We start from the raw sequence: 11,271 nt of genomic DNA, 5'->3' as shown, positions 1-11,271 counted from the left end.
AATTTATTCTTAGAATATTATACGTGTACTTCTCGAGGTCGAATGCAGGTATTGAAGTAATAAACGCTTTATTTTAACCGACCCTTTGCTCCGTGCTTCGATGCAATTTTAACAAATGACGACAATGCACGGTCGCACGGTACGTGTAATAAAGAATAAAAATCGCGCAGGATGACGTCATGTACTGTACTATGTAATAGCTAATGCAGAGTGTATAGCTGAATTATAGATAACTCAGGTGTCTCTCAGGTGTACGACAAGCTATATACACATCTATCACCGTACGGAGATTTCATCGTAAAAGGATGTCACGCGCAAGTCCACGCGATGCGCGTTTCCTCGAGGCGAAATCTCGAAACGAAGTCCCGGGACTACGGCGGTTCTCCTAAATCGGCGTTAGCCGGAATCGAGCGTCGCCTAACGAAACCGGGTGAGCGATAAGGATCGGAACGTGTTGGTCGGACAGGAAACCGTATTCCAGGGAACGCTCGCTCGGTAATTGACAATCGTGTGACACGCGAGAGGCGCGTTAAGAACGGAAATTCGTTGATCGCGTTAAAAGGCACGTGATGTCACTCCCGACCCGGCGAAATCGACGTGCGATTCTCTTATACTCGCGTGCGAACTTGTCTTCGGGAGAACCAAGGGTCGCTCAGGCTCAGACTGGTAGCTCGGACTTGGCGTTTTCTCTTGATCTAGTTCTTGGCGACCAGAAAAAAAATAATAGCGAGAAAATAAAGAAAAAAAAAGTATAATAAAAAATTTAATTAAATTAAAATTAAAAATGATTAAAATGAAGAAACAATTATTGATTGAAGTCGAGCAACGTTCGCGAATCGATCTTAATCATGATCAATCGTGTTCAATTTATGAACGTACGATGCATCCGTAACCGTTCTGGTTAACGGTTGAGGCAACGTATCGGAGCATCATGCCGTTACTGATGATCAACGCGTGAAAAAATTCAAGATGAGCGTGGGCGGCGGGAAAGGAAAGGAAACGAAACGAAACGCGGGGTTGTAGATTGTTCCGCGTATCTAAGCCGCAAGCTATTCCTGCTCGTTTCTAAGTATAGATCGCCTCGTGATCGGTACCCATAAGAATCCGAATCGTCGCGTGCGCGTGATACCTGTGAAGTACACTGCGCGTCATATACGCCTGAACCTTGCCGCGATTCGATCGCGCCGCCGAGCTTCTTCCCCGCGCGAGTCACATCTAGATATTTTTGTGCATCGTGACTGTCGATTCAAAAATTCGAATCGCTTCATTCCAAGTCGGGACAACGGAATCTTGAACGCAATAAAATTTCGAAGCATCGTGCTAAATAATCTGAAAACAATTAAGATTACTTAATTTGTTATATAAAACAAAAAATATTCAAATTTTTATCTTTTCCTCGATTATTTTATTAGAATTTTAATATAAATATACTTCTCTTTTTAACCTTGTATTTATACAATTAATTGATATAAAATTTAATTAATGTTTCATATTTCACATGTTTCAAATGTCAAATTTGCGAATGCAGTTCAGAATATCTATATCTCGTTTTCGAAATCGACGGTTAGGGAACCTCGCGATGGGTAACCGATTAATTTCTCCGCGACTCGGTGAGCCGCACGTACTCCGCCGCCACGAATCTCGATTGGGGAAAGATGAGCGTACGTCTCGAGCGGACGACTCGTCTTCTCGAAATCCCTCCTTCCTTCTAGAGTGTTCTTTTTCTTGTTTACGAGTCCAGGTGCCCACGGTTCGGCATACACGGTTCGGGATCTCGGCTGCCATCTGTCTACATCCGTCTCCTTTCCACCCTTCGGACGCCGTCCGCTCGTTCCTCCTTTCGCTCGCCAGCCATCCGACGACGTTCCTTGTGCGAGAGCTTGTGCGAGGGATCGAGAGAAGCGTTCGGATCGATGAGGATTCGTTCTCCTCGGAGTTGCGTGAACAAAGAAATCAACCTCGTCGTCGATTTATCTCGCGGAGCGAATTCAAAATTCAACCGATCGCAACGCTCGCTCGCTCGCACGTGTGAACGCATCTTTACGCGTTCTTGAAGGATTTTTCTATCACGTCTTCCGTCTCTCTCTCTTTCTCTCCCCGCGAGAGCGGAATGCGCGCACCTTGAGGTCAAGCGTCTCGTATCCTCGATCGACTCGACTCGAGCGTTCCTGCCCGATGATGATGACGTGCACCGAGGATGAAGCCACGGCAGGATCGTGAACACCTGGTCGTGACTCACGAACGCTCGAGTACAATGTGTCCTATCCGCCTCCTGTGCCGTGTCCCCACTTCTCCGGACACGCGTTACGAAAACTTCGTATTCGTGCGCGCGTGTATTCCGGATATATATATACGGGGTGTAACTCGCGTAACACGCGAGGAAAGGCAGTGAGAGTCCGCGGAAGAAGCAGTACGTCAATCATTAATAACTGTACAAAATACGTACACGACTGTACGAATATGTTTAGTGCTATGTACACATACTTGTAAAAATTTTCTCTTCGAGAGAACTGGCGATAGAAATCGGAAGATTAATTTTGCTTCCTTGCTTGAATAATCTTCAATAACTCATATAATATATATATATATATATATATATATATATATAATATAAATTATCAATAATTGTACGCAAGATACTAAAAATAGAAAGCACAACATTCGCAATTTCTGATTATACAGTACAAATGCAATTGATAAGAGCGAGGCAAAATGTATTCATTCATGAAACGCTTTTCTCTTGCAGGAAGATAAAAAGTGGACCGTTTACTTCTGTGTAACAGCAAAACGCACTGTTGCGAAGATAATGTATAAACAAACCGACGTACCCGAGCGATTCCGGCGTGAAAATATTTTGGTAACGATTACGAACGGTACGCGCGAATGTGTATTAACATACGCATAATTCTATCCTGCCCATGACGTACTGTAGGAAATCGTACGCTGCATCTCGGCGGCTTAACAGTCCTTCACGCGTCACGATTTTATGCACGTTGAAATGGCCCATTAAGTTAATGCGAACGCGCCGTTTGAAAACGAACGTATATAATCGTGGAAGATCGTTATTGCAATCATTCTTTATTAAGAAAAGAATCCCTCGTACTCGGTCTGATGATTAGAGAAGATGAACGTTTCGCGGGAACTTTTACAGTAACGAGAAAATAATAATAAAATAAATACAATAAAAAAAAGAAATATATTTACATAAGCATAATGAAAGATAAAACGGGAATTTGACGCAATTCTGGAAACTAGCTGTGTTGAAGGAAGATTAAGAAAAATAATTGAGAATATATGCCCTTGATGAATCTTGCCGCATATGCGCGAGAAACGTCGCGTGAAACAGCACAATCCGGATACCGTTATCGCGTAGACGCAAGCAGACTTGCACGGCAATTGTGTATACAGAAGCGTATATTTTCGGCGGTAAACAGTTAATTGTCGGAGGATCCGTCGAGTCACGTTTTCAGCGGGAGAACGTTCTCCTTAATCGTGGGTCGGGTCATGCCCGCGATTGCCTCCGCTCTGTGCGCGATAAAACGTACGATTTACTCCGAAAATATTGCTTCGGAAGGCAGATCTCTCTCCTCGCGAGAGATTTATCTGGCGCCTCGTTGCGTTAAAAGCATCGAGCACGCTTTCTTCAAACTTGGAAACTGAGCTCCTGGAAAATCGACGGTGATCTCTCTCGAGGAGTACACAGAAAGTACACCGCGACGTCTTCCAACTATAGATTAAGTTGGAGTTCAAGGAAAATGTCAAGAATAACATGAGAGGGCTCTTGTGTAACGAGCGATTGAAGCTTGAGAATTCTCTTACGACGAAGTAGGAAGAAAAGTCAGACACTAATTTGAGGTCGGCGAACAAAGGGGACAAAGGGGAGTATCAAAGTATCTCCCCGAACGCTATCGCAGCCCCTCATAACTCCTTTTCACCTCCCGCAATCGCGTTACTGATATACTTGCGCTCTCCTCTTTTTTGTCGGTACGACTGATGTTATTATAAAAGCGACATGTATATAGAGAAGCGCGCGGGAGCACGAGCGCGAGAGAGAGAGATAAAGAGGGTCAACGTGCAATCATCGGAACGGTCGATTTCCGCAAAGCTCGACGAGCTTCCACGAAATTAGCCCCCCTTCACGCAACTCGAATGCAGGAGGGCACAATGGGACGCATTGTGTTCCTAATATAACGGAACCGGTCTCCTACCATTGTCCCGGAGGGCGTAAAAACTTCCAGGAAATCCGCCCATGCTCGTCTGCTCGCGCGCGACGACCCGGATGCGCCTCGTATCTTGAAGGATGAAAATGTAAGACCGAGGAGGAGAAGGAGGAGGAGGGCGATAAAGGATACGCTTGTAACCAATATATATACCAACGGCCACGTCGAATTCCCAAGATTGCATTATCCTTTACGGCGAATCGGTGGTGCTTGCTTGACGAGCGTGACGCGTGTTACAAAAAACGAGCGATCGATATCGAAGCTATATCTCATCTATAATACCTTTCATTCTATCACAGAATATTACAAGAGTCTCGTGAGGAAATAAAAAAATTATATTAGATGAAATCGTGATCCGAACCTGCCGAGCGATACTGAATCACTCGAGCGTTCGTTTCGCCCCCACCCCTCAAACCCCGTCGACTAGATAGCCGAAAAAAATTTCGGTCCCTTCGCTTGATCGCTCCTCCTCGAGGAACCGGGGTCCGCTCGCGCGCGCGTTTCTGAGAATTTTTTTAAAACGGCCTATTAATGGCTCTCTCTCGTGCATTTTGCAACGACGCGCCTGCTGCATGCCGGGACAGGACAGCTGTGGGCTCCTGCACGAGCCCGGTTCGCGGCGGGCACCGCGATTATCGGCGAAACCGTGGGCCCCCGAACAATATCCTCCTCTCAAGCCTTTCACTCCGTCTGGCCGAGCCGAGCGTATAGATTTATGTCGCGCGATCGTTGCGGTTCCCGTGCCATTAGCAGGTTCTGAGAAATTCCATGTACCTAATCGTAATATCGCTCTATAAATACTCTCCCTAATTGCATGCGAGTGCCACACGCGCCGGCCGGCCGGCCGCGTCGGCGATGGTGAAAAATGGCACGTGACGCGCGAACGTGCAAATGGGGAAAAACCGCGGGCTATACGGCTCTGACCAAGTTCGCTTCGCCTCACGCATTCGTCAGTCGCGAGACGCGGTATCCTCCTCGTCGCGCACGACTAAAGCATCCATCCGATTCTCAGCTTTACATCTCCAATCTAAAACATTGTGGCACATGTAATACACGATATGTTTTCTATTTTTATCTAATTGAAATGTCATCTAATTAAACAATTTCTTTAGTCGTAAAACTATTTTTACAAATAAAGAAAAAATAAATAAATAATAAATTGTTCAATTTTATTCGTTCGCGCGACTCTCCCTCAATCGATTTATTTTTCGTTCATCCTTCATCCATCTCGATCTCGACATTCCGAATAATTTGCAAAGATTTAAATGTTTTGACGGTTCTATCGTGCACGATCAGACTCTTCATCGTGAAAGGGACGCGACTACCGTTTGCAGAATAAATTGATTGGAGCTGCCGATTAAAATAGCTTGATGGGATGGGGATCCTTTGTTGAGGAGCTTGCCCCATCCGCGCGGCACTCGCTGCGAATGCAATCGAGCCATCTGTGCAGGATATATCAGGCAAACACGAGTGAAAGAGGTGGACAGAACCGGGACTTGTAATTTACTTAGAAACTTGCCGTTTCGCGGAACGGATTATTAAGTCCGACGAGTAGAAAAAAAGGCAGTCCGAGAGGCGGCGCAGAAAAAAATAGACAGAAATAGAGGTAGAGAAAAGAAAAGCATTTGACGCAGTCAGCGTCTGCTTTTTACGTAAGGTTGTTAAATACACGCTCGCTACGTTTTGTGTCGCGCAAGTATAAACCATTAATTTAATAGTTAAAAAAATTTTCATTCCTGTACATTCGATATCCACATCGCATTTACAATTGAATTTAATGGATCCGTAGCGTTAGAGTGTGAAAGTATATAATCAGTAATAATCGTATGTTCCTTTCCTCCCAATTCCTTGTTTCTAGATATAAATTGTTCATATATGATAAACGAATACATTTACTATAACATATTCTTAGAAATCTTATAATATTAATATATATTTATTAATTTTCAATTGTAGGTAATATATATATATAAAAATCTAAGCTGTAGATGATACAGCTAATTTCTTCAAATGTTCCATGAATACTTGTAAACTGACATCATCCGTCAGAACAGGTGCTCCACTTTCCTAAATAAAACAGATGAAACAAAAGGGTCAATATGTATTGGGCTTAATTATATGAAAATATGAATTATGCTTTTTTAATATTTCCAATTCTTGTGCACGAAACATTAGTATTTTTTGATACTACAGCTTTCCTTGTTAGAAGAAAACTATATTTAATAATTACACTTGAACATTCCTACTTAACAAAAGGAAAATTATGATATTATAATAGACCATTTCGATTTAAAACTTGTTCAGATAAACATTAGTTAGTAAAAAAGAGAATTTCGCAGATTTACTAAAAAGATATTTGAAAGTTTCAAATTTCATGACGAATTTAATTTTTCGAAAATTTTAATAAATTTTATAAACCAACTTTTCAATAAATCTGGAATATGCTGCACATTTTAATTAAAACAATTTGCAGGGATTAATCACATCATTATTACACATACATATATAGTACCATCACCTCTAATAAATATGGAAAATTATTATGACATTATTATTGTGTATAAAATAGTATTATAACTGTAACAAATAATTTCTAATAATTAGTAAGTCCCGATCCCTCAGATGAAATTAAAAAACTGGAGCACTTGCAGTGTGACACTAATTCTTGATCCTAAATTACGTTCTATAATAATCCCATCACCAAAGCTACTATGCAGATGGAAGAAAAAAATAAATAATAATGTAACACACCCCATTAGGTATCGGCATCCCCTAGTTCACAGGATCACGGTGACATAAAAAAATATTAGTTACAGATGTATGTAACTCTTATAAGAACACTGACAATATGTGTGAGAAAGATTATAGATTATTCCATTCTTTTATAGTTATGAACTTTTTGGTCAATTTAGAATCAAATTGTTTATTAATTAAAAATTTAATGGGTACCTAGTTCTTTGTAATTTTAATTAGATAAAAATAATTATTAATTTTTATTAGATTTGCAACAATTTTTTCGAATGTTCTGATTACTAAGAGCCTCAAGTTAAACATTGAAAATCTACTTTATCATAAAAATTCGATATAATCTGTTTTATCTAAAAACTATTTTTTTACATAAAAAAAGAATATTATATATGTATATATTTACTTACCGCACCATAAGCATACATATTATTGTGAGTCTGGCTTGGGTTGACTTTACTTAGCAAGAATCTAGCTTGAGAGCCACCTTGTTCCGTATCGATGTACCGAGGCGCAGGGAATCTGCCGCCTAATATCTCAGCTGCGTCATCGACAGGTGCAGCTAACAGTTGCCGGAAGTTTTCATATTCCGAGAGATCTTGATACTTCAGTTGCCGCCACTGCGCAATGGTCTGCGCAAATAAATTATCAAACGATATGAGTATTGTTGCGAATTACGTCAACGTACTAAATGATTTAATTGAAGTTAAAATCTGACTTTATTTTTTATGTATTCACCTCGCCGTGGAATATGAGGATCTGGAAGAATGTGTCCATCAATAGGATTCTTTCAGGTTGGATAGATGAAGTGTCTAACAATACAGGCTCCGGAGGGCCGTTAAATCCATAACTGTACAAGATCGGTTGGACCATGATCAAAGAATTCGTCAAGTCCTCGCGCATAAGCATATGTCTGAAATATCACAAAAAAACATACATTTAAGTCGACATAATTTAATTCAGCAATAAAATTTGTAATTATATAGCAATAAAACTAAGATTCAACTGTGCCAATTTTATATTAAACGCATAAAGATGTAAAATAAAAAAGGCTCACCTGTAGAAGCTAGTTTCGTCGGGCGAATTATTAAACACCTGCAAGAACTGTGATCTACGCAAGTGATACATGAATTGTGGATACAACGAGAAGTTCTCCGCTAGCCTGAAGCTATTTGGATCGTCCTTCGCGTACTCTCCGAATTTCTGGCACTGCACAGATAACAGTCGTTACTTTAAAGTATACCGTAAAGCGTGCAATACGGTGCACAAATATATGCGAATGAAAGAAGACGGAATTGTATTTTATTACGTAATTCTAGCAAGCTTATTTATTAGGAGCTATTAACCAGTCTAATCAGCATGCGATCGACCCATCGTAAAACATCCGGGCTGTCATCGCTCTCCGCTTTAAACACAGCTAGGCGCGACATGAGGACGGCCGCTGCTTCCTGGTCAAATCCCGCACTCACGTGGTGCAAGGAAGATGACACGTCTGCCCAACTGCAGCCAAGGATATTAATTAAAGATTTCGGATCGCGATGCATCATGCGACGTAAGAAAAACGTAAGATTCCTACTTCCTCGCGACAGTGGTGACTCTGATTCTCCTCTGTCCGCTGCTGTGCTGGTACTGAGTGATGAACTGTATGCAGCCTCTTCCGCCTTGCGGTATAGGCGCGGTATGCTGGTTCACCACCTCGAAGAACAGCGCCGTCGTCGTGGACGGTGTCAGTGAACAGAATTTCCACTGGCAAGTATTACCCAAACCCACCTCCTGTTCCCCGACGCTTGATCCCTTCACTCCCAGTGACACGCAAGGCCCGATCGCGCCCGAGACCTTGATCTCTCGAGACGTTTTCACCTCCAACGTAGCGTTGAACGCCATTTTCAGGTCGCCCTTGGCGTCCTTGGCGAACACGCGTTGGAACGTTTGCTTGAACAAGGACGAGTTGAATGAATCTCCCATCACCATGTGGCCGCCGGTGGAGTTGCAGCACTGGCGCATCTCCAGTAAGCCGGTTTGGTCGAGGGCGCAAGAGTAAATGTCTATTATATGGCCGTTCGTTGCGGCGCGCGATGCGAGCGCGTCGTAGTGCTTGGTTGCCTTCTTCATGTGCTTGGCATTGTCCTTCTGGATGTCGTGGTGCGACCTGATCGGCTGGCGCAGATCGTCAGTCACGACTTGACCGGGTCCCTGAGAGGACGGCCCACCGACGAACAACATGATCCTGAAACACGTTAGATTGATGGCGGCGCTATTGATGATGTCGATGATGATACGCGCTGTCGCTTTATTGCGATCCGCAAGCATCTACCTGGCACCAGTGTTCGCGTAACTGGCCTCCAACAGACCTGTAGCGACCGCCAATGCGACCCCCGTGGACCGCAACGGGCGTTTTCCCGGCCCGACAGGCCATGGATCGCGCTGCAATTCTCCTAAAAGATCCGTCAAACTCATGTCGCACTTGTGCACTGGTTGTAGGAAGCGATTAGCAGGTGGCAACGGTTGCGCGCCAGGTCCCCTTGGTTGGTTTGGATTCTGTCCAGGAACCGGCCTGCCAATACCTATAACAACGTATAACATTTTAAAAAATGGAATAATAAAAATAATAATAAAACGCGAATAAAAATAACTTGGAGCTTCGTTATTAGAGCTTACCTAGCATGTCCTGAATTTGTTTTGGTTGAATATCCTTCGTGCCGCGGAACACATAACTTTTACTACAACCGTCGCATCCTAATTCATGAACCTGAACCATTCTCCCGAATGTGATGAGGCCGATGAGGGCATTCGGCGGAAGCAGAGATAATGACATTTGCAATGAATCCTTCAGCGCTCCCAGTTCCTCATCGTCCAAACAGGTATCCACAACAAGTAGGAATATCGGTGGTAAACATTGAGCACGCTAAGCAATAAAAGGGACATCTTATATCAAAGTTAATAATTAACTTGGCGCGAGACACTACCGTGTCTCTTGATTAAAACAGATTAAGATTTAGATATTTTCTACAATATATCTCTCTTCTAAAATATTTCTTTGAACAAAAATTCCTGCTGTTCTATTCATGATCCATAATCCATTACCTACCATTATTGAATATTCAATTGTCGAGAACATTGGAATGAGTTCCGCTGGTTGATGCTGTTCCGAGATCGCAGCATATTGTGGTGGAAACTAAAAAACCATAAAATTTATGTAAGTTGTAAGTAGATAAAATAATGCGCACGACAATCGCTAAAATTCAATCAAGCTACAAAGCGACATTTAGCCGACACTAAAAGAGGATATAGAATTATTTTCTTACTGGATTTCGTTGGAAGCAGAAGTTGCAGACCCACAGCTTAGCGCGATAGTCTACTTGACACAACGGATTTAAAATAGCTCTGCAGGTGGACCGTGTACACAAAACTGGATCATATTGGATCGGCGGCAAGTCCGTTCGTTCTTTGATAGGTTGATACAAGGTACCCAAAGGTACAACCAGTCTGGTGGCGTCGACACGTGATGACGGCCAAACATTCCACGTGAAACGCACACCGTCACGATCTTCGTTTTGTTGAATGAAATCTTCGTACGTTGTCATGATGCTCTGTAATGTCATGCAGATGATTTAGTTTTTTTAAAATAATTTTACCTAATTAATTGATATAAATTGTCTATTACTTATTCCCTTTTCTCTTTCTCTACATGATTATTTTATTTGTAATTTGCAAAACGTAAAATAACGAATAAAACAGATCTGAAGGGAACTGAAAAGTGCAGAATGTCACAGCAGGTTAGTGAAAACTCTGTACGTACAATTATTTTCGCACAAGAAAATAATGGTAAGTGACACTGTTCAATAATACAATCGCATTATCAACACCACACTTTAGGATATTGTTAATGAGAAATTCATACAAATTTCTCTTAAAAAGTAACAACCCTATGTACAAGGTGCGAGGAGTTGTCACCCGGGCCACGTCACTTGGAGTTGGACAATTGTGCGCAGGCGCAGTAAGAGACTACATGAAACGTGACCGATATGGGGTACTCCGTACTCCAGTAAGTTTCAAGTTTATGGCTGCGATGCACTCAGCGCTACGAATGCTTCGAAACACTTTCTATCCCTTTCCTTCTTTTAAATGAAAAGAAGGATAGGGAGTGTTTTCGAAGCATTTGTAGCGCCAAGTGGACCGCATTTATGCCGCCAGAATTCAAAAAAACTTATAATGTGCTATTTATGAAATTTTAAAATATCTTTTACATCTATAAATATATTATTTCATTAACATTATTTAATAATATATATAATAAAAAGGAGGT

General features: G+C 42.0%; 1 protein-coding gene across 3 annotated transcripts; it reads right to left on the bottom strand.

Annotated features, from left to right (window-relative positions):
* Positions 1-5,901: 5,901 nt before the first annotated feature.
* Positions 5,902-10,978, bottom strand: LOC105278414 (protein transport protein Sec23A). Of its 3 annotated transcripts, none has more exons than XM_026973143.1 (12): positions 10,891-10,978; positions 10,271-10,555; positions 10,054-10,140; positions 9,624-9,870; positions 9,280-9,529; positions 8,542-9,192; positions 8,312-8,465; positions 8,023-8,174; positions 7,704-7,878; positions 7,376-7,597; positions 6,972-6,992; positions 5,902-6,287 (listed from the first exon to the last, which is right to left on the bottom strand). In XM_026973143.1, exons 2-12 carry the CDS (start codon positions 10,547-10,549, stop codon positions 6,198-6,200), a joined length of 2,328 nt encoding a protein of 775 aa, XP_026828944.1. In that variant the 5' UTR covers positions 10,550-10,555; positions 10,891-10,978; the 3' UTR covers positions 5,902-6,197. The 3 variants fall into 3 exon arrangements, with proteins under 3 accessions (XP_026828944.1, XP_011335785.3, XP_026828945.1); XM_011337483.3 differs by having other exon boundaries at positions 10,765-10,942; XM_026973144.1 differs by lacking the exon at positions 6,972-6,992 and having other exon boundaries at positions 10,765-10,941.
* Positions 10,979-11,271: the final 293 nt, after the last annotated feature.

This window comes from Ooceraea biroi, chromosome 10 (assembly GCF_003672135.1).
Source record: "Ooceraea biroi isolate clonal line C1 chromosome 10, Obir_v5.4, whole genome shotgun sequence".
Lineage (NCBI taxonomy): Eukaryota > Metazoa > Arthropoda > Insecta > Hymenoptera > Formicidae > Ooceraea > Ooceraea biroi.
This window is presented reverse-complemented; position numbering and strand designations above follow the sequence as displayed.